At 40.3% G+C, this 27,009-nt stretch overlaps 1 protein-coding gene across 5 annotated transcripts in view; it reads left to right on the top strand.

Moving 5' to 3' along the window:
• APBA2 (amyloid beta precursor protein binding family A member 2) overlaps positions 1-27,009 on the top strand; it is a 368,344-nt gene that overhangs the window by 326,011 nt on the left and 15,324 nt on the right. For all 5 annotated transcript variants that reach the window (XM_078151178.1, XM_078151177.1, XM_020968667.2 and 2 more), the window contains one exon: positions 4,614-4,733. In XM_078151178.1, the coding sequence (XP_078007304.1) occupies positions 4,614-4,733 (120 nt within the window). The remainder of the gene's footprint in view (positions 1-4,613; positions 4,734-27,009) is intronic.

Below are 27,009 nucleotides of genomic sequence, written 5' to 3'. Positions count from 1 at the left end.
GTGTCAGTTCTAAAAGGGACCTTCATTTTCTAGGTCCAGAAAACTGGGCCCCTAAGAGAAGACATTTGCCCAAGCGAATCAGTAGCAGAACCAGGATTAGGGCCCAGTTTATGAATTGTTTTTTGAGTGATTTCTTAAGGGAGTTTACTATTTAGAGAAAAGTGTGAAAATCTTTCTATTTAAATGTTTAAAAAAGCTTATTGTATTATAGCTGGTCATTGCTTAATTTGTTTGTAAATGTGAATATTCAATGTAAGGGGTCACCTCCAAGAGGGGCACATGTGCATTTATGCAGGGGAAAGGGGTAGAAGGCAGGTTTTTTAGGAACCCATAGGTCCAGGTTCCTTTTTCCTGGTGTTTTAGTGTCTCTAGAAAGTAGCAAGTTTAAGGATGTCAGGGACCCCTGCTGAGCTATTGAGCACAGTGCTGATTTAGCCAATGCTTTGTACACATACAGAACCATCTTGTCAGTTTATAATTTATTCACCAGCTAATCAAGGCCACAGTATTACAGAAGAGGATGAGGGCCTAGTTCCCTTGTCCTCCTCCCACACTCCCTCCCTCTGTGTTCTTCGGGGCCAGAGAAAGAGGTTTCATTCCTCCGTTTTATCTGGTGAAATAAAGGCCTTTGTTTGGTCCAGGAAATCAAACACACAGTGTCTCGGCACTGGACTAAGCAGATAGCATCTGCCTAATGGGCAAATCACACAGATAAACCAGAGGATAGATTTTCATATGGGCATGTAGCTGACTCAATTCTTTGCTTTCCAGCCAGGTTCCCCACAGAGCTGAAAGCCAAGTTCTGGGCTCCTGCCAGTCAGCCGGAGGATGGTGTACTACCCCGATGCCTCTCTTTCTGGGCAAGAGCTCCACATAATGGTTGTCTGTGGTGCCTTGTAAAGCACCGTTTCCATGAACGTCTGCCCATAAGATAGTAGGGGTGAGACTGTTCTTAGGTTAGGCATTTTTAATGACACAAAAGGCTCCCATTGTCTCCAGGCTGTTCTGAGTGTTGATAAAATGTCATCTTATTGGAAAAGCCAGCGAGGAAAGGGAACAGACTTGTCTGGGCTGGGTAGAAGGACAGTTCCCCTAGGCTAGAGGGAGCAAATTTGATTTAGTGCTATTGGAGCAGTTCTCAGTCACAGGAAATGCTCTTTTCATATACAGCTAAAGAAAACAAGAGGCAGAGAGGGCCCTATTGTCTCAGGAATTTAGTCTATGCCTTCATGCTTACTTTTTATCACCAAATTCAGCCCCAGGCAGCCAGAAAATGGAAAACTTATTACAGTTTAGAATCAGAACCTTTAAGCTAGAAAAGCCCTTGGACATCATCTTACCATGGAATTTTAAAAATCATAGCATCTTAGAATTGTCAAGGCCCCAAAGGGTCATCTAAGGGGCAGCTATATGTCACAGTGGATAGAGTACTTGGTCTGGAGTCAGAAAGATTCATATCGCTGATGAAGTCTGGCCTCAGCTGTGTGACCCTGGGCAAATCATTTAACCCTGTTTGCCTCAGTTTCTTCATCTATAAAATGAACTGGAGAAGAAAGTGGCAAACTACTCCAGTATCTTTGCCAAGAAAACCTAGAATGGGTTCATGAAAAGTGTGACGTGACCAAAAAAATGACCTGAACAACAACAATACAAAGGTCAGCTGCTCTGTTACCTAAAATAAGTATGCTGTCCGCACAATACTTCAACATGCATAATCAAGCCACTGCCAGACATTGAAGAAACAGGGGTCCATTCTTCTTCTGAGGCATCTGATTCCAGTCTTGGATAACTAATTATTAATCAGACAATCAACAAACATTTATTAGGGACCTACTATGTGCCAGGCCCCAAGAACACAAAGAAAAAAGCAAACTCTCTGCTCTCAAGGATATTACATTCTAATAGAAGAGATTACAGTCTGACATTCTAGGACATTTTTCCTAATAACAAGCCAAAACTAGCATCTCTGTTAACTTTCAGTTCCAGTTCTTCCTTCTGCAGACAAGCAAAATAGATCTGCTACTTTTTAATACATTTGAAGACAGCTTTTCTATCATTCACTTTTCATTTCATTCATCATTCACTTTCCCCAAATCTTCTTTTCTTCTGGTTAAACACTAATTGTTTTTTCAGCCAGTCTTCAAATGGCATGCTTCTCAGTTCCACTTATAGCCTGGTCATTCTCTTCTGATGAGTTCTAGATTGTGGTAAAATGTGGTACCTAGATCTGAACTCCAGATTCTAGGAGGACCATTACTTGCCTTGTTTTGGACACCACAGTCTACTAAATTGAAGATAAAATTATCCTTTTAGGGTGCCTGGCCCACTGTTGCCTCATGCTCAACTTCCAGCTCATTAAAAGACATAGGTCTTTTTCACATTGTCTAGCCATGTCTCCACCATGCTAAACCTGAATGGTCAATTTTTTAAATTCAAATGTCAAACTTTACATTTCATCTTATTAAATTTGACATATTATTCCTGTATATCTAGATTTTTTAGATACGGAATTATTTATTTATTTTATTAGCCATCCCCTTTGTCTTTGTGCCAAAGGCACTTTCGGTTCTCTTATCTTACAGAACCTCTCCTCAAACAACATTCTCTACAATACCACGTCATGCAATTATTTTTGATAATGTAAAATTACTTTCCCAAAATGTGTTGATATTGAGACTGATCAAGTATAAAAGTAAAAGGGAAGATCTTTGGGGATACCCCTAAATACAGTTGCTTCATCGAAAGTGTGACTGTTTTTTGCTTACCGTAGCTTGGCATAACTAATTTATATGAGGCTTTTGTCACCATTTCCAGTTTTACTTCCTAGCTCGCTCATATTGTCATACCCATTTCCATACCAGAGATATTTTTCTGAGTATTTTTTGTTTTGGTCATGGAGAAATCAAGGTGCTTTCTTTCTAGGCCATAAACACATTTCTTGTTTCCAGGTTTAAAATGACCTACTTATAACCCAGCTTGAATCTCAGCTCAGCACTTTCCTTGGATTTAGCTTCTGAATTAGGTTCTCTGTTCCCCAAACACCTGGCCTAACCTCTCTGAGTTTGTTTCATCTCCCACATCTCAAAACTTCCTCAAGTATTTTGATGCACAAATTCTCTAAAAATATCTCACATATTTACTTTAATCATTGTAAAATCCAGGGCAACCTTAATATTCTGTCGTATTGTTACTCCCAGGACCATCATACTGAAGATGTCATCCATAGCTTACAGGTTTTCATTTCCACTGTATCTTCTCTACCAATCCAGAATAAAACACATGGCATCTTGATAAAGTAAAACATTTACTTAAAACAGAATGCAAAGTAAAATCAGACAAACAAAATATAAAAACAAATAATGAAATCAAACAATAAGTATTCTTACCACCCACTTCCCAAGGCTATGGTAGAGCTCATAGACAAGTTTCCCTTATACATGGGTTTATTATATTAATATCTACAGTCTTTTCAGATAGTTCACTTCCTTCTTCTTATCATTCCTTGGGCTGGCTCTCAGCATGGCACTGGAGTGTAGGAAAAGAAGGGTATTTGAAACTTGTTAAATGTATGAATGTGAAGACTTAGTGTCTGGGAACCAGTTCTCAGCCTGGGAATGTTGAAGCCTCAGGATCTTAAAGGTGCTACATTTGAGCATAGGAACAGTAGAGTGGAGTAGACATCCCCATTGCCTTGTCTTGGGAACCAGAGTGAAAGTTTTCTATGGCCAAGTCTACCAGAGAGCTCAGGTAAGGATAAAAGAGGCCTTGGTGGAGTCATAGATGAACCACTGTGGTGATATGGAACAGCAAGGGCTGATTCTAAAAGAGAGACAACTAGTATGGTCTAGAAGTAGCTTCCATTTTTCTTTTCTCCTTTCTTCCAATCTCTGCTACCCCAGTATTAAGCCTGCATCTTAGTGCTTCAAACACCTCCACACAGTTTCTAACCTGGATACATTAAAAATATGCTTGTCTAGACAGAGATTATGCTAAGGTAACATCCTCACCTGTGAATTTTGTGTGCCAGTTTTTGAGAGGCTATAGGTCACAAAGGGAAGCTAATATTTGTGCTTCACAGTAATTAGAGGAAAGAAGATGTGAATGAGATGAACTAGGTTAAGCCAACTGGTTTCACCCCACTATGTTGTTAGGCTCTGCCACTAATTCATTATATGGCTTTGGGCAAATCAACTAATTTCTGTGGAGTGGTGGCAAAGGCACTGGCTTTGGAGTCAGTTGACCTGGGAAAAACCTCTGTGATCTTGGGGAAAGTTACTCAGTTTCTTAATCTGTAAAGAATTGGTTAAGCTAGAAGATGCTTAAGAGTCTTTCCAAATCTGAATCCTGTGTCCTTTGGTCTTCAGTTTCCTCATCTGTAAAACCAAACAAGAGCATTTGTTAAGCACCTACTGTGTGCCGGAGACTGCTAGGTCCTGGAGATACAAATACAAAGATTGAAACAATCCTTACCTTCAAAGATCTTACATTCCAACATGAGGTAGTTAGACAACGTGATTACTAAGGTAGTTTCCATCTCTAAAATTTCTGTGATTCTAAAGATGCCCAGGATATTTCAGTTAGCATAATCATGCATATCTCTGCCTGTTTGACAGGGTTTGAAGAATCAGACACAAGTGAAACTCAACATTGTCAGCTGTCCACCTGTCACGACTGTCCTCATCAAACGACCTGACCTGAAATACCAGCTGGGCTTTAGCGTGCAGAATGGGATCGTAAGTCAGCACTCCTTTATGATGTGCTTGTCTTCATGAGAAGCTATATTTAAAACCTTAATGTAATGGATGCTATAAATTACTTAGTGGTGAGAACTTGGCAGATTTGATGCTTGCAGTAGTCCCTCTGCTCTTGAACAAAATGTCTCTGTAGCAGATCCAACTGGGGCCGTAGTGTTTTGTGAGACTGGTTCACGACAGAGGTTATTTTCCAGGCAAACAGGGCACCTGTCTGTGAGTACCTGGGTTGCCAAAGGGATCATAGCAACATTTTCTTCCCCTCTGACAGGATCTTCTTCATGGACAACTTTGGTCAGTTATCTTAGTCATGGCAACAACAAACCACCCAGTCACCCACCCCAGTCCTCTGGGGCCAGGGTCAGGGCCACACGTGCCACCAAGAAACTTGGCCATGGGGAAGTAACTGCAGGAGCTGTGGCTTTCACCAGGACTTCTGCTACTGCTTGGGTCTCTCAGGGCTAGCTGGAGTAGCAGCATTTATTTAGAGGAATGACTATAAAAGACAAGGAAATTCCATACTCTTAAGGGTCTATATTCAAACTTTGCTTCTTCATGTTTCTGGGAAATTGGGATAGCAGCTTAAAACCCACAGTAATCTCCAAATCCCATTTTCATTAATAATTTCAGCCTGTCAGCTCATTGACCTGAGCTTGACTGCTTGGATTTTTGCTTTCTCTGCCTCTCCATGAGCGCTCTCTGAGTTAGAGTTTCCAGTGAATAATGAAAATGTGAAAGGCAAATCACAGGATAAAGGAGGAAGGGAAGGAAGGGGTCTGGATAATTCCCAACTTCAGAATCAAACCTTGAGGAAAGGATAATTGACCATCCCTATATGAGGAGGGAGAGATGGGGGAATGATGAGTACAGTGAGGGTATATTTGTAGAGAGAGAACTTGGAGTATAGTTCAAAAACAGAAATTACATTCTTTTCCATGAATGGTATGATTAATGTGTCTCACTTCCTTTAGGCTTGTAAAGAGAAATATTAATTGATGGTTTGGGCTGAACCTAATAGCAACAGAGGAGCAACCATAGATTTAAAGGTAGAAAATATCAACAGCAGAGGTCATCAACCCCCTCACTTTAGAATGAAAAAACTAAGGTCTAAAGAAACTAATTGGCTTGCCAAATTCACACAAGTGGCCGACAGAGGATTCCAGATCCTCTGTCTCCCCATCTAATACTCTTTCAACTTAGAGGCAGCTCAGTGGTGCAGTGGATAGAGTGCTTGGTCTGAAGTCAGGAAAGCCCGATTTCAAATCCAGTCTCAGATGTTTACTAGCTGTGTAACACTGGGCTAGTCACTTAATCTGTTTCCCTCAGTTTCTTCATCTATAAAATGGATAATAAATAGCATCTACCTTCCAGCTTGTTTGTGAAGATCAAATGATATAATATTTGTAAAGGACTTAGCACAGTGCCTGGTACGTGGTATGCATTACTATTATTACGCGAATGGTATATAGATGATATATATAATTATAAATGGCACGTATTGTTATTATTATTTTTCTGCATTCTAGATTTGGTTGTTAGAAAGACTGCCTTCTGATATGCCTTCTAATCCTGTCTCTGTCATGGGTTCAAATTCCCACTCTGATATTAGCTGTGATAGCTCAGGGAAGCTGCTGAACCACTCTTAGTACATCAAGCTGCTACCTGAAATTGAATTACTGAGTCATAGGTGGTTGGTGGGACTTCTTCCACCAGGAGTTCCCCCACTAGCAAAATCACAGATCTGTCAGGTGTTCCTGTATTTCTTTATTTCAGGGGTAAGAGGGATGGGATAGAGAAAATACAGAAGACTGGTTGAAAGCATTAGCTATGAAACAAAGAACCTGTTATCTTACCCCTGGATCTGACAGCTCAAACCAGGTTACTGCAATAAATCTTCCATTAATCAGATTCGGGGTAATGGAAAACGTAATGGAGGTTCTGGTTAACAGAATTTTCTGGTTAAGTGAGGGTTATAATCTGAATCCATTTTTAAAAAAATTGAATCCATATTGTTTAAACTCTATATAAATTATGTAAAAATAGTATTAGTCTACTTTCCTTCCTTAGTAAAAAAAAAGTACACTGAACTCATTAGAATCTTTGGTGGTTGAGGATTTTACTAGACTACTTCAGTTCTTCAAAAGTCTCATGATAGGGTCAGCTAGGTGGCTCAGTGGATAGAGCACCAGCCCTGGATTAGGAGATCTGAGTTTAAATCTGGCCTCAGACACATAACACTTACTAGCTGTGTGACCCTGGGCAAGTCACTTAACTATATTTCCTAGCCAAAAAAAAAAGTCTCATGATAGAGTCAGTGTTAATATTTTCTCCATTAGTGCAGATCACAACCCCTCCATATACTGAGATTTCTTCCATTTTTGTGGCTAAAATACACTTATCATCTGGTAATAAGACTCTCTCATCTTAGATAGGCTGGTTCTCAGAAGACACACCCAGGTAGTCAGTTATCAAACATTTAGTTATCATGACAATTATTCCATGGACTTTTCAAGCTTTGTAGGACATTACTGGAACCTTGTATCTGCTGGCATAGTCTTTGAGAATCCAAGGTTATATCCATGCTATGGCTGTAGCTAGGATTATAGCAAGGATAGGGACCTATGATTTCATGAATACAGGGGGCTCCTGGATAAGGAACCTCTATGAGGTCAATGCATTCTCTGCAGCTGAGTCCTAGAGGAAGGGAAGTATTCCAAACAGGCTAGTTAAGTAATTGTGTGGTGGCTGGAGAAGCACCAACCACACAAAAGGGTTCAGCAATGATAAAGTAAGTCTTCTTTCTAGAGAAGTGCTTTCACTTATCCAGGGGCCCATTGTAAGATCCTCTCCTCAACAAAGTCTTGAATCTGCTGGGTTTGTTGTTATTGTTTGTTTGCTCAAGTTACACAGAAATAGTGCTTTTCTTAGAGTATCTGATGTGTGAAGCAGTTAATGTGCTAACTCTTCCAGACACCAGCTGCACTAGGACATGTGGGTGGGATGGTTAAATTGGAGAGATACTGGTATCATTGTCCCACATATGGCCAGGGAATTTTTAGCACTAGTTTGTTCTCAGAGGTTTGCTATTGCTTATAGATTTTGTAAGGGTAACATTTGCCAATTCATTCATTACATGTACCGAAGTTCACCTGACTTGCAGAAATTTGACTTCAGAAATAACTCCAGTTCTTGTGCTTTGGGAGACATCTGAAGTCATACTGTATTATCATAGGAGATTAGAGCAGAAAGGATTGTAGATCTTGGATTTAGAGCTGGAAGGGACCGTAGCCCATTTATTCCAACTCTCACTTTATAGATGGAGAACTGAGGAATACAGAGCTAAGTGACTTGCCCAAGGTGACGTTGATAGTAGGTAGCAGACAGAGCCTGGCTCTGAACCCAGGTCCCCCACCTCCAAAGCTGGCATGCTTGTCACTGCACCGCACCAAAGGATTTTAAAGGAATGCTTAGTTTTGTATAATTAAATTCTGCCATTTTACAGATAAGATAAAAAGTGTAGGAAAACTGAATGACCTGCCTGTAGTCACACCAATGATTGGGGCACAGCTAGGCTAAAACTCAAGTCTTTTGAGCCCACCATGCTGCCACCAGAAAGACATGACATAGATTCATAAGGGACTTAGGCAGATATCTGTAAAGAACAAGGAGCAGAAAAACTTAGTCGTGATCCTACCAGCTCACAAGTGTGCTTGGCTCCTTCCAGCCTGTGTAATTACCTGAATAAGACAAATAGTGGCTGTTAACATGAATTTAGCGCCACCTTCTGACAATGTCCCATTGTCTCTGGGCTGCTTTAGAGTCCACTACACCACAGGGTAGAACCTAGAATTTTACAAAATTCAGACATTTAGAGATGGGAGGATTTTGCATTTGAGGAAAACAAGGAGAATGGTAACCATTCTAAAATGCTTGTTGAGACTATTTACTGTAAAGATACAACCATCAAATAATATAGTCTTAAAGGCTTATTATATTAGGAGAAGCAGATTTTTTTTTTATGGTCCTGAGCCTTCTTTTCATGTTTGTCTTTGTATCCTCAATGCTTGGGAATCCACAGTGCCTGACATGCAGTAGGTGTTTAATAAATGCTTGTTGAAGTGGACTGGATTGAATGAGGTTTGGGAAATCACTGCCTTCTGGAGCCCTTTCCGGCCAGGGTGGCAATCACTGCAGGGGGAGGACGTGAGGATTGGTATAATTACATCTCCTCCCCTTCTCAGCCACTGTCTCATTATACTGCATCTGCTCATTGTTTGCACAGCTCATCCAGTGCCCCATTTATTTGCATTCACCCAGTTTGTCTCTTTTATCCATTATGTAGATGTATTAGAGTCCTTAGGACTGGATGCTGCCAACTTCAGTGTCTGTAAAAAGCTCTTTTTGAATCACAGACTTTGGTTAGCAGAGACTGATCCAACATGAAGATTACCCTTTTAAAAATGACATGCCTGCTTGAGGTGGTTATCTGATCACTTTGTTTTGATGCCTTGGTTTTATATTTGAAGTTTCAATAAAACCACCCAGCTCCTTACCCTAAAGTGGTGAGGCAGCCTGAAAACAGATTCTAACAAGCTTTAGAGAAATTCATGGGTGACAGATCTGTAATGAGTTATTAAGGAAGATTAGACTCCCCACCAAAGCCTGGGCCCTGTCCTTGTTGCTTCTTTGCAATTTCAGCTGCTGACCTGCCTTTCCTGGACACTCCGTCAGCAATGCTCCCGAGACCCAGCCTGTGGGTCATCTCTCTGACACATGAGGGCTCTTGCCACACAGCCCCCATTCTCAGAGGACAGGCCCCTGCTGCCATGTGATGTGTTACTCTGGGTGCCTGAGCAGTAACAGAGTGAGAAATTTCATTCAGGGTGAATCCCAGGGGACCAGCCGTGCCAGGTTGCTGTATGATAAATGCTCAGTGGGCGGACTGTAATAAAAGAAGACATTTATTAAACTCCTGGGCTTTCTCTTGTGATACATTGCGGTGTGGCCCAGAGTGCAAGGAAAGTTTTTACAGATGAAGCAAATAAATCTGCATGATTTTATCCTTGTTATGATACATCTCCCCACTGACCCAGAAAATAGGACGTAGGCTGTTGCACAAATCAATCATACTTCCTTGACATGTACTTATGGCAGCTGTATTATAGTAAATACAGGAAATGAAATGCTAAAAGTCATTCCCACTTCTGAGACAAGCAACAGATGTTAACCTTTCTCTTTCTCACCTGCCTGATTTGGCAGTGATGCCAGGCAACTCCAACCTGTGTGTGTGTGTGTGTGTGTGTGTGTGTGTGTGTCACACACCCCTTGGTGCCCAAACCTCCTTTGCAGATGTTCAGATACTTAGCACTTACCTCATTGATCTTGTGACAACTCTGTGTCCTCTGGGCTTTCTGAGATATGAGGCTCCCTGGGTAATGCTAGCTAGCATCCTTTGTCAGCACTTCCTTCTATCTTCTGCCCTCTTCCCAGTCACCATGCCCTGTCACAATTACTGGCCCCTGGGAGTTGTACTATTTCTGCTTCATCACTGTACAATCATCTTGCCAATACCCTTGATGCCAACTGAAAGGAAATGATGCCAGGAGACAATGGAGCAGAAAGGCCTGGTCTTCACAATGCCACTTCCCAGTTCCTGCCCTAGAACAAAAGGCTGCATCTGACAAGATGAAGTGATCTCTTTCAGGGTAAAGAGACATGAGGAGAAGAGATTTTGGCCATGTCTACATGTCTAGGAGTAGCCTAGGAGGGTTATCTCGAATTAACCCCTTCACATATGAACACCTCTGTGTGCCTTGAACAAAAAAACTCGGCATAGGCTGGCTGTCTCCACCAGGGAGAGCTTTGTCATCTTACCAGGACATCACTTTCACCTTCTTGGGTCTAGTCAGTTGCTGGGCTGCATGTATGTCTTTTTTTTTTTTAACGAGTAAATATTTTAATATGTTAATACTTACATTTAAAACAGAATAGATATATGTCCTATAGTAGTAGACTGGATTAGCATCAGGAACCCTTATAAATAATGAGCCTGACAAGGGACCCCTTTTTTTTAGGGCTGCCCTTGAACCAGGTATGGGAGGTCTGTGCCCAGGGTTGGTGATGCTTTTGGGTAGTTTCCTCACCTGGATTCCCTGTCGTAGTATCATCAATGGATTTTTTAGCCACAGTTCCATGTGGGGTATATTCATCATGGTATAGTGGAGAGAATCCTTCAGTTGGAGGAGTCAGCCAACCTGACTCAAATTCTAGCATAGCCCTTCAGATTCTAAGTCTTATGATTCTATGTCATTCAGCGAAAACCTGTGGCCTTTTTTCCTTTGGCACAATTCACATAACTCTTTATCCTCGATATATGAAGTGACCACATATTCTGATTTTTCTGGGACAATCCTGCTTCCAGGAAAATATCAAGCTTAGAGAAAGGACCTGCCTTTTATAAATCACATGTCTTGATTTGGGGTTCAGAAAATGTGATCTCTGTCTGGAGGGGGTCTCGAGCAGCAATGAGCAGTTTCTTTTTTTCAGCTGGAAGCATTTGTGACTGCCTAAGGGGTAATGCACCTTTAAATGCAAATTTCCTACCACATTCATTAAATTTGCTTTGAGAGTCTTTTAGGCACCCTGCCTGTCACTGCTGTGCATAAATCCTATTAATTCTGATGGAAATTAAGCTACTGCCTTGATGGCAGAACAGCCCTTTTTTTAGTGAAGAGCAGCTGCTTTAGGCAGAATATGTCAACTTGATTTTCCAAATTGTGCCTTTGTCATCAGCAGGGACCCAACTCGGCAGAGTGCAGTGTCCTTCCCTGGTGCCTTTTCTGCCATCAGAACATGAACTCAGAAGCCCTTTCCATATGTCTTCCCTACTCTTTCTCTGTGACATTATCATTACATTGACACTCTCACATCTAACCTGTGGACACTTAATAGTTGGCCGCCCTGGAGGTGGGAAAGTCACTATTACCAACCGTGCTCCCCTACCCTCTTATTTTTTTTTTCTGGTCATAGGATCATACCTCCAGAGCTGGAAGGAAACAATCCCCTCATTTAACAGATGACAGAACTGAGGCTTAGGAAGATTGTGACTTATCCAGGGTCACACAGGTAGTAATCATTACAGGAGGGATTTGAACCCAGGTGTTCTGACTCTGGAGTCAGTACACATTCTGCTGTACCATGCCACCAGCCTCTGGGTGTAACCATGAAACTACTCTGTCCCTGGACTGCTCACCAGGGCCATCTCTGTGTCTCCCTTCCCTTCTTTCTCTTTTGACATGAGACTCAAATATAGAGGGATACTTGCCCTTGGAAACGTGATCAGGGCAGGGCTACTGACTTCTTAACTGAGGAATCCAGTGTGGGGAGGAGGTGATGACAGCACAGAATCAGAAAACCTCTAAGATAATAATTCTTTGTGTTGTGGACCCTTTGACAATCTAGTCAAGTTTCTAAAGCCCTTCTTAGAGTAATGTTTTTAAATGAAAGAAAAAAAGATAAAGTACATGGAATTACAAAGGAAGTCAATTATATTGAAATGAAAGTTCATGTACTTGATGTTAAGAAATCATGTTCTAGGACAAACTCTGCTGTCATTTCTTGGCGGGGCACTATGTTCATTCATGCTACAAATACTTATTGAATAACAGTAATTTTATCTATATGGGTATTCCGTCTACCAAATAGGATTTTAACTCTCTGCAGCTTAATACATGGTCTTAGCATTGCCGTGATCAAAAAAATCCATTACCTTGTTACTGACTTGGCAATGTGCCTTCCCAACCACAGCTTGATTGCTCTCTGAAAGACACCTGTCTAATCTATCACTGGTCTCATGTTGTTGTTATTCAGTTATTTCAGCCACATCTAACTCTTTGCGACTCTATTTGGAGTTTCCTTGGCAAAGATACTGGAGTGGTTTGCCATTTCCTTCTTGAGCTCATTTTATAGATGAGGAAACTGAGGCAAACAGGGTTAAGTGACTTGTCCAGGGTCACACAGCTAGTAAGGGTCTGAGGCCAGATTTGAATTCAGCGAAATAAGAATTCCTGACTACAGGCTCAACACTATTTACTGCACCGCCCAGTCACCCCCACTGGGTTTATAAAGGAAATCTTTCCAGCTTATTAGGACTTGCTAGCATAGTTTTTGAAAGTTCAGGATGGCTAAGGAATAGGACTTTATAAAGTCTATCAGATATATAGAGACCTAACCTTGGAATCTGTAAGACCTTAATTCAAATCCTGGCTCTGACACATCCTATGTTTCCCTGGACAAGTCACTTAACTTCTCAGTACCTCAGGTAGTTTCAAGGCTATATGTTAAGGGCAGGAACTGTCTTTTGCCTCTTTTTGTATCCTTAGCACTTAGCACAGTGCCTGAGGGCACTGTGTTGATTGCTTGATTGAATAAGTCCTGATTTACAAGGATAAACATGGTTTCCTCATCTGAAGTTCTGCATTTAAATTAAAATCTTAGGTCTAGTCCAATTAAAAACTTGCCCTCTCTATTTTTAGAGGGCCCAAGCCTAGCCCTCTATTTATTAACAGGAAAGAAAAAGCAAATATGTACTTAGCATAATAGCACAAAGAATATCTGTCTTCATAGGGAGAGGTGGTAAGTCTTTGGGCGCAGTTGAGTGGGAGAGTTGGGGAAGACTTTTATGAAGAAAGTGACATTTGATGTAGACCTTGACAGATGGGTAAACTTTTGAAAGAGATAATGGGTACATGGGAAGGGTATGGAGTGGTGGTGGTGGGGCTCCATTCTCCAAACAGAAGAAGCAACCTGATCAAAAGTATGTTTCTGCCATCACCAGTTGTAGGAGAAGCTTCTTCCTCAGATAAGGAGACCCTCATCATGTTCCTACTTTTGCTGACAAGGTCTAGTGTATGCCATATGACTTGATATTTTGTATTTGGTTGTTGAGATCAATCAAGATTGGAAACTTTGATCTAAGTCTTCTACTTAAACTTTCTTGAGTGGCTAGAACTTCTCTCTATGGTGAATCAGGAACCCCAGTTTAGCTTTGCAGTTTCTCTCCACCCCTCCCCCAATCTCCAGGGCTGTCTTTGGGGCCTCTCACTTAGTTTTATCCACAATTTCATTTCCATCCTGAGAGTTCCAGTTGAAGGTGAGGATGAGGTGATGAACAGTCAAAGGAGAGCTTTTGCCAGAGAAAAATATATCTATTGTACTCTCTGAGAATCTATGGGCTATATTCTGCCTGATATATACATGTGTGTATGTATGTATGTGTGCATGTATTCTTAAGAAGGAGATCTTAAGATTCTGGAAGGGCTAATATCAAGTTGAAGTACAGTAGAAAAAAAAACCCTGATCCTTGAGTTCCAGGGCTTGAAGTTGCATGCCAACTCTTGCCACTTACCTGCGTGACTTTAGGTCCCTGCGAATAGCTTAATCTTTCAGTTTCCTCATATGAAAATTGAGAATGTTTGGACTACCTTGGCATCTAAGATCCCTTTCAATGCTAAATCTATGGTCCTAAATCTAAGTTATTCCTCACTCTGTGGGTGCTAGTCACAATAATTTACTGGGAGTTCATAATCTCTGTTACACTGCAGTCTTACAGCTCCATATAAATCTGCCATGGAGAGTAAGGGGATTTATGTAATTTTATTAATAATGTGTGTGTGTGTGTGTGTGTGTGTGTGTGTGTGTGTGTTGGAGCTGGGGTATAGACTTCTGATTTCATTGGTGTAGGGAACTTTACATATGGAAAGGTATGGAAACTCCTTCTGCTGATGCATATTGGCAATTTATCTGTAACCGATTTTGCCTGGAACATTCAGAAGTTAAGTGGCTTGATCACATGTCAAGACTTGAGTCTTGAACCCAGTTCTTCTTGACTGCAAAGTGTTCACTGTGCTGCTTCTGCTATTAATGATATATATTATAAAATGTTATAGGACATATGATATGTTATATATATATATATATATATACATATACGCTATCTTAACAATATAATAATTGGAATTTATATACTACTTCAGGGTGTTTAGAGTACGTTGCACACATCTGCAGAGCCTCTAGGTGTGAAGTCTGTTTTTTCTATTAGTCTGGACACTGTTTGAGGACAGGTACCATGTCATCTTCATCTTATGTCCCTCGATACCCAGCCCATGGTAGTCACTCCTGCAGTGTTTGTTGAATTGAATTAAGCCGAATTTTTCTATAATCTCCTTATGGAAAACCTAAAGTTTGCTCACCACCCCATCAGCTCCAGCTTCCCAAGGCTGCAGTCCAGGACTTCAGAGCCTGACTCTACCCCTCCTGCACTCTCTGAAGCTGCCTTTGGGGGCCTCCCACTTAGCTTTATCCACAGTTTCAGTTTGGTCCTTAGAGTTCCAGTTGAAGGTGAGGGTGAGGTTGTGGAGCAGGAAGAAGGGAGCTTCTGCCAGAGAAAAATATATCTATTGCCCTCCCTGAGAACCCACTGGCTATTTTCTGCCTGATTAATATATAAAAATTTCATGTGGCAGGTGGCAAACTTTAATTTTCAGACTGAGCAGTTAAATGAAATATGTGCCTGCATAAGATGGCTGAACTAAATCTGGGTAATGTCGTTTAGTAGGTTTTGTCATCTGTGTGATTAGGAAGAAGGCGATCTGCAAAATGATATGTTCTTAGTGAGAGGAACCAAGGTTGTAATTCCAAGGCTGGCTGTGCTGACACTGTTAACCATGAAAGTGCAGTTCAAGTGGTTTCTAAACCCCACACGAAACCCTGAGATCTAATTACAGCCATGTCTAGGGTGCTCAGCATGTATTGTTGTTTACAACACTGCTTCTTGCACCATTCACGATGTCAAAGGAGGCTCTTGTTGACAAGCAAGAAGTAATGAGTCAATGAGGAGAGCTGGCATTTTTTTCTACCCACTCCCCATTGCTTGGGTTTTGCTATTAGAGGAGGAGATTGTATTGTATTTAGTTAGCAGACTTGCTAGGGGGAGGGGAAGAGGAAGCAGGAAATGACTGCCAATATTTCCATGAAAGCAAACCTAGCTCAGAACAGTGAGAGTTAGAGAAGGTATTCAAGAGGAAACTGAATCCCATATTTCCGTCTTTATTCTCCCCCAGCTATTCAGAGTTGGCTGTGTACTTTAAAAAGAATGTGGTGCTTCTCCCTTCCGTCTCCCCCTCAAAGAAGCGGAGAGAATGCCAGAAACAGATCTTCTTTGAGACATCAGCATTTCCTCTGTCTGTGAGACAGAAGGTCATTGCAGGGTGACTTTGCTGTGAGACTAGGTGTGCTATGGGACTGTACAACCCTGGCCTGCCTTCTCCTCTAGCCTCAGTCTCCCTCTCTAGCTCTCTCTCTCTTCTAGGAATGGAGGGATGGGACAGTGGATCTGGGAGGGAGGAGGTGTGATAGAGAGAGGGCAAACAGTGCAATTTACAACTCTTGGTACCTGTGAAGCTTCTGCCACTTGTTACTTAGCAACACAACTGCTTGGGGCTTCACGGAGCTCATAAAGCTCAGCTGAAAGCATCTGATGATTTAATTGGGGGGGCAGGGAAGGCCCTGAGATGTGCTTCATAGTTTCTGGACCATGCCGTCCTCCCCAGGAGCCCAGGCCAGACCAGCTTGGAGTAGAAATCCTGTGGTTTCAGTTCATTCTCATAAGACCACCAGATGGATGAAGTGAGGGAAAAAAGGGAAATGAGAGCCCATGCTGCTGGGATGGAAGGGTAGATAAAGTTTTCTTTAAAATAAATAAATAAATGTGTGTGTGTGTGTGTGTGTGTGTGTGTGTGTGTATACACATACACACACATATATAAATATACATGCATGCACATATACATATAATACATACATGTATATAAATATATACATATATACATACAGATACATATATACATACACACATACATATACACATACACACATTATATATATACATACACATAGGATATCAAGGTAGATAGTAGATAGATATGAGGTGCCTTTTTTTCAATCTGCTTCCCTCCCCCAGTTTACACATGTCTCTCAAAATCTGTTGAAGAGTTAGGAGATTTGGAGGAATGGAAGTTTTATTTTCTTTTCTTGAAAACGTGCTAATGAAATGATTTTAAAAGCCATTTTAAGTAATATCCAGCTGCCGTTTTTGTTTCATTCAGTCATTCATTCATGCATGTATATATTCAGAAGTGTATGGTCTAAGAGTAAGAACATGGGAGTCAAGAGACTTGGGGTCTAGCCCTAGCTCTGCCATTTATTGGCATTGTGACCTTGGCAAAGTCATTTAAACTCAATGAGCCACAGTTTCCACAATCCTAAACTGGAGGGAAATGATACTTGTACTTACCTACTTAATAGGGCTATTTTAAGGAAAATGCTTTTGAAATTGTAAAGACCTACACCGATGTAAAAGATTCAATTAAACACATGCCTAAGTTCCTACAAAATGCAAGGCATGGCGATGGAATGCTATAGCGGATAGAGTGTTGATCTTGCATTTGGGAAGTCCTGAATTCAAATCCTAGCTTTATGACCCTGGACATGTCATTTAATTTCTATGTGACTCCTTACTAAGTCATAGAGGGTTGATGGAGGAAGGTTCCACATGGGGAGTGCCCTTAGCTGATAAAAATCTCAGAACCTTTGGTATTTGTGTCTGTGAAAAGCATTGTTAGGCATTGGGGATTAAAAAAAGATGAAAAAAGACATAATCTCGGCCCTCAAGGAGTATAACATTGTCAGTAAGAGGGAACAGATGTGTAGGGGAGACAGCAGCCCACAGTTATGAATTATGTCTCTACTTATTAAGATGTGTTGGAACATAATCTTGTCTCTGGTGTTTGCTAGAGGCTGGGTGGTAGATATCATCCCTATATGTATGTAAAGAGGTTTGAAAGTAGACTGTATTCATGAGGTAAGAAAGTGTAAGAGTAGTGAGTTTGTGAATGGAACAGAGGGTGTGACATGAAGCTAAAAACAGCGTGTGTGAGGGACAGTGTCTGTGAGCTTGGAGCCCTAAGGGTTTGTGGGAGAACCTAGGTGTGTGTCAGTTTGTGGGCTTCAGGGAGTGTCGTGCTTTTTCTGGATCCTGATGCTCCCACCATGTGCAATAATACTAATATTTGGGGGGCTCTGATGAAAAAATAAGGTCAGATTCTGCTCCTTAATGGAAGGTTTCTGCCTACTGTTGGCTCTTTACAGAAGAAAGTTTTTCAAATGAGAGAGAGAGAGAGAGAGAGAGAGAGAGAGAGAGAGAGAGAGAGAGAGAGAGAGAAATAACTGCTCAAGGTGAGTCCAAACACATGGATGCCTTCAAAAACCAGGGCAGATTGGCTGACATGGAAGCATTGGAAAGGGCTTCGCCATTAGACAAAGGTTCCTCCACATATGTGGTGCTATTGAGAGCTCACCTGCCAACCCTCATTCAGAATAAAACTTTTCAGTCAGCTGTGAGTGGCTAGTTCAAAAATTGAAACTTGAATGCTTTGCTGAATTCTTCTGGTGGTTGTGTGTGGGTAACCCACTGGTGCCATACTACGATTGTAGTTTGGGGATGGCAGGGCAGAAGAATGGTACATAATAATTGTAGGCACATACAGCTTCCAGCACCTTCCTTAATCCTAATGGATCAGGACCACGGACAGGCCCAAGCCCCAAGTGTTAAATGAGAGCCATAAGTCTAGATAAATCGTCCAATAAACCATCATTTATTATGTGCCTATTATGTTCTAGGCACTGGGGAAGAGGGGTGGGTGCAAATACAAAGAATAATGTGATCCCTGTTCTTAAGGAACTTCTGTAATTTTTTGATTCTATGATTCATCCAACAAAAATTTATTAATTGCTTGCTTTGAGCTAGGTCCTTGTGCTAAGAACATTTTTATTTTAACACCAAATCATTATAGGATACTTATTTCCTTTCCATACATCTTTCTGTGTTATAAGTGCTTAGATAAATACCAGGCCTATATGCTTTGCTTGAAAGGGGTGGGACTACTGGCCAAATGATGTGGAGTAGGAAAGGGGAAGTTGCTTTGTTGGCCACATACTCCATATTGTATGCCAATACACCATATATATGTCACAGCTGAAGATCAAACATAAGTTTTGTGAGTTAAGGCCAATTAGAATTCATTAATTAGTTCTATTTATATTTTTTGACTGATGCTAATATTTCACTTAATTGAATATTCGTTGGCTTTGTCTAGGGAATGGCATTCATTTCTACAGATCTATATGAATGTCATTCCTTGAATTTCTAGAAGGGTGAAAGACCTCTTAAAATCTTCCCCTGCCAATTACCAGTAATCAAGGCATACATAGCATGATAGTTAAACAAGCAAATGATTAGGCTGCAATGACAGTGTATATGGTACCAGATTAACGAGTTTCCTGATGGTTTTTCCTTGTTCTGAACAGTAGCTTCAGTTCTATGTTTAGCTATATTATATGTAGGTGTACATATGTATATGTATATGTACACACACACATATACATATATACACATGTATACATGATTTTGTAGATATGTATATGCTACATATGCACACATGCATGTATCCATAAATACATACAGATGGACCTGAGTATAAATAGATGTATGTATCGTAAATGCACATGTACATATATGTACATATTTCTGAACAAATAGTTGAAGCTAATATCAAGCAGAGAAGAACCACTAAAAAAAACTCAGAGGTACTAGGTATATTTCTGTTATAAAAGATAATGACTAGCTTAACTAAGACTTTATTCCAGAGATATATGTACATATAAGTGTGTGTGTATATATATATATATTATATATATATATTTGTCTTTACATAAACTGTATTAGGTACATATGTATGTATATGTACATATGTACATACTACTTTGTGTATAAATACACACATATAGATATGTGGATAAGTTATATGTATATATATTCTCTTTAATGTTCAATTATATTAGCTAATAATATAGGATATGTCTACATGAAACAATGCTAGCTTAGCAAATGCTGTTACCCTAAATCTTCTGAAAAGTTTGCAGACATGTGAGTTAGTTTTGCTCTAGTGCTTTCTATTTTCAGCTTCATTACTCTCAAAGTACAATACATTATTTTAGAGAAAGGCCTTAGATGACATAGTTAAAGCTATTTAAAAATGGATTTTCAGAATTCATCAGTTTAACTTTAAGGCATTAACATTTCTCCTGAAAAAAAAAATGTTTGTATCATATTCTCAAAAATAGGCCTTCAACTGCCTTGACTTTTGTATAGCAAAACACTTATTGTCAGACATCTTTCCCCCACTCTTTCTTCCTCTCCATTCCCTGCTATGTCCCATCCCTTCCTCTTGAATCCTTGGACTAATCCAGTGGCTTTCAATAGTGCTCTAAAAATTTCTTTCTTTTCCCAAATTTCATTATTTATTTTCTCCCTACAAACTAAAGTTGTGATAGGAACAGGCCTGAAAAACTGGGAGGATTAATTTAGAATCATAAGATATTAAATTTTAATAGGGGTATCTAGTCCAATCTCCCACCTGGTATAGCAATCCCTTCAGTAACACTCCTGCCAAGTTATACCCAAGCTCCTCTTTGAACTCTTCCAGGGACAGGGAGCCCATTACTCAGTTCACAAATTAATCTATTCCATTTTGGAACATTGCTAGTTTAGAGGCTGAGAGAAAGGACACATCTCTGAGGAAAATTTGCCTTGAGTTCTGTTACCTCTTTCACTTGAATAATATACAAAACCTCTGACCACATTTGACTGATATGAGCGTAATGTAACCCATAATGTAACTTGAGGGTTTTTATGACAATGAATTAACACTGGGAATTAGACTTACATGTGAATATGTAACTGGGGCAGCTAGGTGGTACAGTGGATAGAGTCATCTTTCTGAGTTAAAATCTGGTCTCAGATACTTACTAGCTGTGTGACCCTGGGCAAGTCACTTAACCCTGATTGCCTCAGTTTCCTCATCTGTAAAATGGGCCAGAGAAGAAAATGGCAAACTACTCCAGTATACCTGCCAAGAAAACCCCAAGTGGGGTCATAAAGAGTTGGACAAGACTAAAATGTAACTGGAGAAGGCTTTGAAGCAGAATGGAATTGTAGGCAACACAGCAGATTTATAGGACAAAGAGAAGAAAGGGGTGAATGCTTTTTTTAGACTTCATTAAGTTTCTACGTAATAGGAAACAAACGAATCCTAGAGGTTGGTTGGTATTTTATCCCCACTCTAGTTTTCTGTGTACAGGTGTTTATATGAGAAAGATAATGAAAAGGAAATTGAATGTCTACTTTCTGATCAATATTCTTTAAAAATTACCTTATAATGTAGGTCATAGGACCAACATAAATCTAATAAACCCTCTTCTTTTATAATACTTCTACCCAACATTAAGTGATATTCATATGGTAAGCCCTACCCTAAGATCTTACAGTAACTTTTAATTTCTCAGGAGAAGAATTCATTACATTCAATTTACTTATATGTGTATTTTTTGTGGGGAGGGGGAGGAAGACTGGATCTGTGAGTTTAATTGTGTTGGGAACTCCCAGTGTGGAAATTACCCTCCACAGATGCTGTTCAACAACTATCTAGTTGAATTACCCGAGGCACTGAGAGATAAAGTGACCTTGCCATGCCAACATTACCGATATGCTTCAGAAACTGGGTTTGCATCCAGGTTTTCTTCACTCTGAGGCTGGATCTCTATCCATTACAATAATATATTACTTCTTCCAAGCAACATAATTGAATTCTGAGGACAATGACCATCCATGTAAAACACGTATGAATACTCAACCAGAATATTCATTAACGAGAGTTAGAACAATGAGCTTTGAGTCCTATCTCTGACACATATTGGCTGTATGACCCTGGGAAAGATGCTTAACCTCTCAATGCTCCATATGCCTAAGACTATATATTGCAGAACAGTTGCTGATCTGCATGGGTAGAGGGAGTTTTCTTAGCTTCCTATGCTTATGAATCACACTTAGAAATTTGAAAAAAAAAGAATTAACATTACATCTCTTTTCCATCATAGATAAACAGAAATAGGCTCCTTTGTACTATCCTTTATTGTAGGAGTTCAAATTACAGGGCCCTCCCCTCCCCACTTATTGAGCCGAGAGTAAGTAGAGTATAAATCTCCCCTCGAAGTCACATGAGTAACGGCCTGATCAATAGGCCCCTGAGCTGTAATGAGCTGGTGGGCAATGAAGCTTAACCATGGAGTTTTAACTGTGGAATGTTATGAGTGGACCTGACCAAAACACGAGTTCTTTTCTCTGTATTTGTTCTTTTAAGCCTAAGAAGAGGGACTTCTCCTAAACAATCACACACTGGAGGCCTTAGAGGGGATATAGATGTCATACTGGGCCCAAAGTAGATGATAACTGGCTGATGGTGGACGTGAGTATAGCTCTTGTGGCTTAAGCCACAGCAAAGCTGCCATACTAGTCACCACCAAGTGATATACGTAGAAATTGTCAGCTGGTAAGGGGATAGACACATCCCCAGTGGGGCCAATCTATTTTAGCTTTATCTTGAAAAAAGCCCATGCTGGCTAGTAATTGTGAGAGCAGGATGGCCAAGGAAGGATTAAGCATTTTCTGAACTGTCCTTTCTGGGTTTGTTTAATGCCCAGCCATTTAGAAAGAGTTGGGTTCCATGATGCTGCAGGTGCTGTCTGAGTGAATAAACAGACCAGGCCCCTAATGGGAAATGGCAGATGTGGCTCCAGCACATTGTCTTTCTCCGAAAGTGAGCAAAAAGACTTCTGACTTTTTCTTTTCTTTTCTTTTCCTTTCTTTTCTTCCTTTTTCTTTTTCTGGCAAGAATTAGTTTAAATTGTCACTGACACACCATAAAACTTCTACTACAGCAGGAGATCTGGAACAATCAGGTCCTGCAACATATTCATCATCTGAAATCATGGCAGGAGTTTCTTGTTTCACTAAAATCAAAATTAGGTTGTTGAGGAAACACTGTTTAAAGAACAAAACCTTCCATTTCTGTTTTTTTTGTTTTAATTTAAAATCAGCTGATAGGCCAGCAAGCAGTTGCTGAATGGCCCCAAAGAAGAAGATCCTCCTACCACCTTTTTTTTTTTAAGCTTTTCCCTGTGGCCTTCGAACAAATAAATCTTGTCTTTTATGTGAGTGGTACAGTAAGGGGAGGATAGAGGAAGGGACATTTTTTCTCTTTTTTTCTTTTTACAAATGGCTCTGTCTTGATTCTCATATCTTTGACCTCTTCATGATCCCATTCCTGAAATGCTACCATTGTTATAGGTGATTTTAAAATAGATTTCCAATTTGGGGGGCAATTAGATTGAAATATAGAGCAGTCTCTCCTGCTGAGATTAGCAAAAAAGCTTCTTAACTCATATACTTCATGCTTTGACCTCATTCAAGTTCTGCCTTTAAATCACTGACCCATAAGCCCCAAGCATTTGGTTTTTGTTTTTCCTTTTCCCTGATATGTGGCAATAGAAAGCAGAACATCAAGCAAGATAAAGTGGTGGCTGAAAACTGAAATTCACAGAGGTCTCTGACCAGTTTAACTTGCAGATCATTCGACTCCTGCAACAGGAGATTTATCATTCCATAAGCCTAGACTGGAGGCCTGATCCTGATACTTGTAAAATTTTATTTTATCATCAGCATTAACTGAGAGGGAAGTAGGATAGGTATTCTGGCCATCTGATAGATGAGAAACCTGAAACAAAGATTCTGAGACATGCTGAAGGTCACACAATTACAAAGTAACAGAATCGCTATTAGAACTCAGGCTTCCTGACTCCCATCATAGTGCTCCTTCTACTGAGTCTTGTATACCAACGTTAAGTCAGTCGATTTTTTTTTTACTTGAGAGTTAGCTATCCAAAGCATTGTTCTAGGCATTCTTGAGGAGACAAGAAAAGTAGTTGCTCTTGTGTTTAGGGATGTTTAATCTTGGCGGGGAGACAAGACAACACATATACTCATGAAAAAATAATCTAGTGAAAGGTATAGACAATAGGAGCAATTGGAGTTTGGGGGAGGGAGAAATTATTCCTCCTGCTCAAATGGTGAAAATTTCATCTTGTAAGTTTGTAACTTCCAAGAAGTAATATTAAAGAAATATGAGCTCCCAATAAAAGATTGAATGACATTCAAGAGCAAACATTTATCAAGTGCCTGTACTGAACAGTGCATTAGATACTAATGATGTGAACAGGTATACAAAATTTAGATCAGATATGTGTTCCATGGAAATCGGGAGTTTGCAATATGAGTTTCTGTAGTAACTGAGCTGGGAGTCAATGGGCAGATTTCTAGTTTATAGATTGGGAAAGTAAGTCCTAGGAAAAATCAGTGCTGAGATCAGGGGGAAGTCAGTAATGACAAAACTTTGAATAGAAAACACTCTGTTCCCTTCCAAGCTTAAGACCTTTCTGTTGGTTTCCCCAAGAAAGTTGCAACTTTCAGTGATTCATTTAGAATTGGAAAAGACCTCAGAAGTTATTTAATCCTCTCATTTTACAGATGAGGAAACTGACATTTGGGAAACTGTCTCCCCCATAGATTATCCATCCTTAGGTCAGTGTCAGAACTGGGATTCAAGTCTAAGTCCTCTGACCTGAAAGCCACCACTCCTTCCGTTGCATTATAATGCTTCCTTGGCATGATATTGAGTTTATTTTTGAAAGAGGAACCAAGCCATAGTGCCATAAGCCGGCTTACTGGTGAAACTTTTGGCATCTGAATTATTTTAGAGGATCATTAGGAGGTAAGCTCTTTGAGGACAAGGATCGTTTTTGCTTTTCCATTGCACCCCCGGTGCTTACTATGGTACCTAGCAACATAGATTAATAAATTCTTGTTGACTGATCCCTGGTAATCTCAGGTGTTTGGTTTGAAAACTAGGATACAAGGTCCCTTCCCATTATCTCTTTGAAGGGAAGGAAGGAAAGGGATGAAGCAATTTTTTACGTACTTACTAAATGTGCCAGGCACCGTGCTAAGTGCTTTACAAATATTATCTCATTCAAACCTCAAACAACCCTGGGAAGTAAGTGGTATTGTAATCCCCATTTTATAGATGAGGAAACTGAGGCAGGCAGAGGTCAAGTGGCTTGCCCACTGTGAGTGTATGAGGCCAGTTTTGAACTCAGATTCTGTGACTTACCCAAGGCCCTTTTTCTCTTTTTCCTATTTCTTTAAGAACATTTTTTACATTCATTTTTTTTTCAATTAACAAGCATTTATTTTCTTCCCAGCTCACCTCTCCCACATTAAAAAAAAAAATAAGACCCTTGTAATAGAAATGCATAGTCAAGTAAAATAAATTGCCACATTGACCATGTCTAAAAATGTATGGCTCATTTTGCATCTTGAGCTTGTCCCCTTTGTCAAGAAGTGGGTATATAGAGTCTCATCATCAATCCTCTGGACTCTCAACTATTTTGTTTGATTCTTAAGCCTCTGGAAGTTGTTTGTCTTCACAGTATTATTGCTATTGAATAGAACATTTTCCTGGTTCGGCTCTCTTCACGCTATATCACCTCACAAAAGTCTTCTCAGTTTTCTCAGAAGCCACGCCATTTGTCCTTTCTTACAGCACAAGAATATTCCATTACATTCATATACCATCACTTGTTCAGCCATGCCCCAGTTGACGGGCACCCTCTCAGTTTCCGGTACTTCGCCAACACAAAAAGAGCTGCTACAAATCTTTTTGTACATGAGGCTCCTTTTCCTCTTCATTGGATTTCCTTGGGGTCCAGACTCAGCAGGGATATCACTGGATCAAAGGCCATGCATATTTTTTTCCTTCATCCATGGAATGAGGCTAAGAGTATCAGCCTCACAGGGTTGTTGTGAGACTATAAAGCACTGATTTTGTGAAAGGGCCTCAAAGTTCTATGTGCGTTTTAAATATCGTAAAATACAGTTAAATGAATATTTAACATTATAATCTCCTCATTTTGAGACTCATGGCCTCGAAAGTCAGATTATATCCTTTATAACTTGTGATCCATATAGGACAAGCCGGAAAAACATACATCATATGGCTGTGATTGCCATAAGATTTCTATCTGGAGTATGTCCCCTCCCCCATCACTCAGTTCTTCCTTTGTCTTCAGATATCACTGGGAGATTAATAACCCCTCTGCTCTCCCTGGGGCCTCCATATGTTGCCTGCTCTCGGGAATGAAGCGGCTTCTGGAGAAGAGAGGGAAGGGGCAGGCCCACCCTTTCTTGTCCTCCTTCCCTTCCAAGCCCTTTGGAAGGACTGTAATTGTTTTCTCTCCAATGAAACATGGATCCTTTCTGAAAGAGATTTCAGCACAGTAACCTTAACCCCTCAGCTACCCTTGGTGGGACTCTTTATCAGATCAGAATCCCAGAGTTGAAGTGGATTTCTGAGGCATTCAGCCCATCCCTGTCCCTTGGCTGAAGATTCCTTCTACTGTATCCACAACTAGAATCAAACAGCCTTCACTTTCAAAACTCAAATGAGAGGGAACCCAGGCCTTCCTTTGGCTGCTCAGGCCACTTTCTGATTGTAAGGAAGATTTCCTTATATCAAGCCAAAACCTGCCCTTTGGCAACTTCTACTCAATTGTTCGTGGTTCTGCCTTCCTGGTAAGTTCATTTCCCAGTCTGATCCACTGGCCGGTGCTGACCTCAGGTCAGCTTAGAAAAGGTGGTAGAAGTCCCAGGATGGGAGAAAAAGAATGGAGGGCCTATGGTGGGCTCCCCATTCCCTGTAAACTCCATGACAGAAGGGATCATTTCATTCTTTGTCTTTACATCTGTAGTGCCTAGCACAGACCTGGCATGTAATAAATACTCATTGCTAGGTTGAAAAATGGCAGCCAGGGGGTACAGTAGATGAACAGTGTGTCAGATTTTGAGTTTCTTATTAGCTGAGTGACCCTGAACAAGTTCTTAATCTCTCTCTACCTCAGTTTCTTCATCTCTAAAACAGAGATCACAATAGCACCTACTTCACAGGGTGAAGATAAAATGAAATAATAAATGTAAAGTGCTTTGCAAACCTGAAGTAAGGTAAATATAAATGATAGCTGTTATTATCATTAAAAAGTGTTGTTGTTGTTGTTGTTGTTGTTATTATTATTATTAGAAAGGAATATTATTTCCAGGCAGGGGACTTAAGGGAAAGAAGCTGAAAGCCCTGTAGAATATACCTGTTAGGCACCTCTCTTTGACAAATGAATTTTGCATATTTGGATTAACTCC

This window comes from Phascolarctos cinereus, unplaced genomic scaffold, assembly GCF_003287225.1.
Source record: "Phascolarctos cinereus isolate Bilbo 61053 unplaced genomic scaffold, phaCin_HiC Scaffold_3;HRSCAF=262, whole genome shotgun sequence".
In the NCBI taxonomy this organism is placed as follows: Eukaryota; Metazoa; Chordata; class Mammalia; order Diprotodontia; family Phascolarctidae; genus Phascolarctos; species Phascolarctos cinereus.
This window is presented reverse-complemented; position numbering and strand designations above follow the sequence as displayed.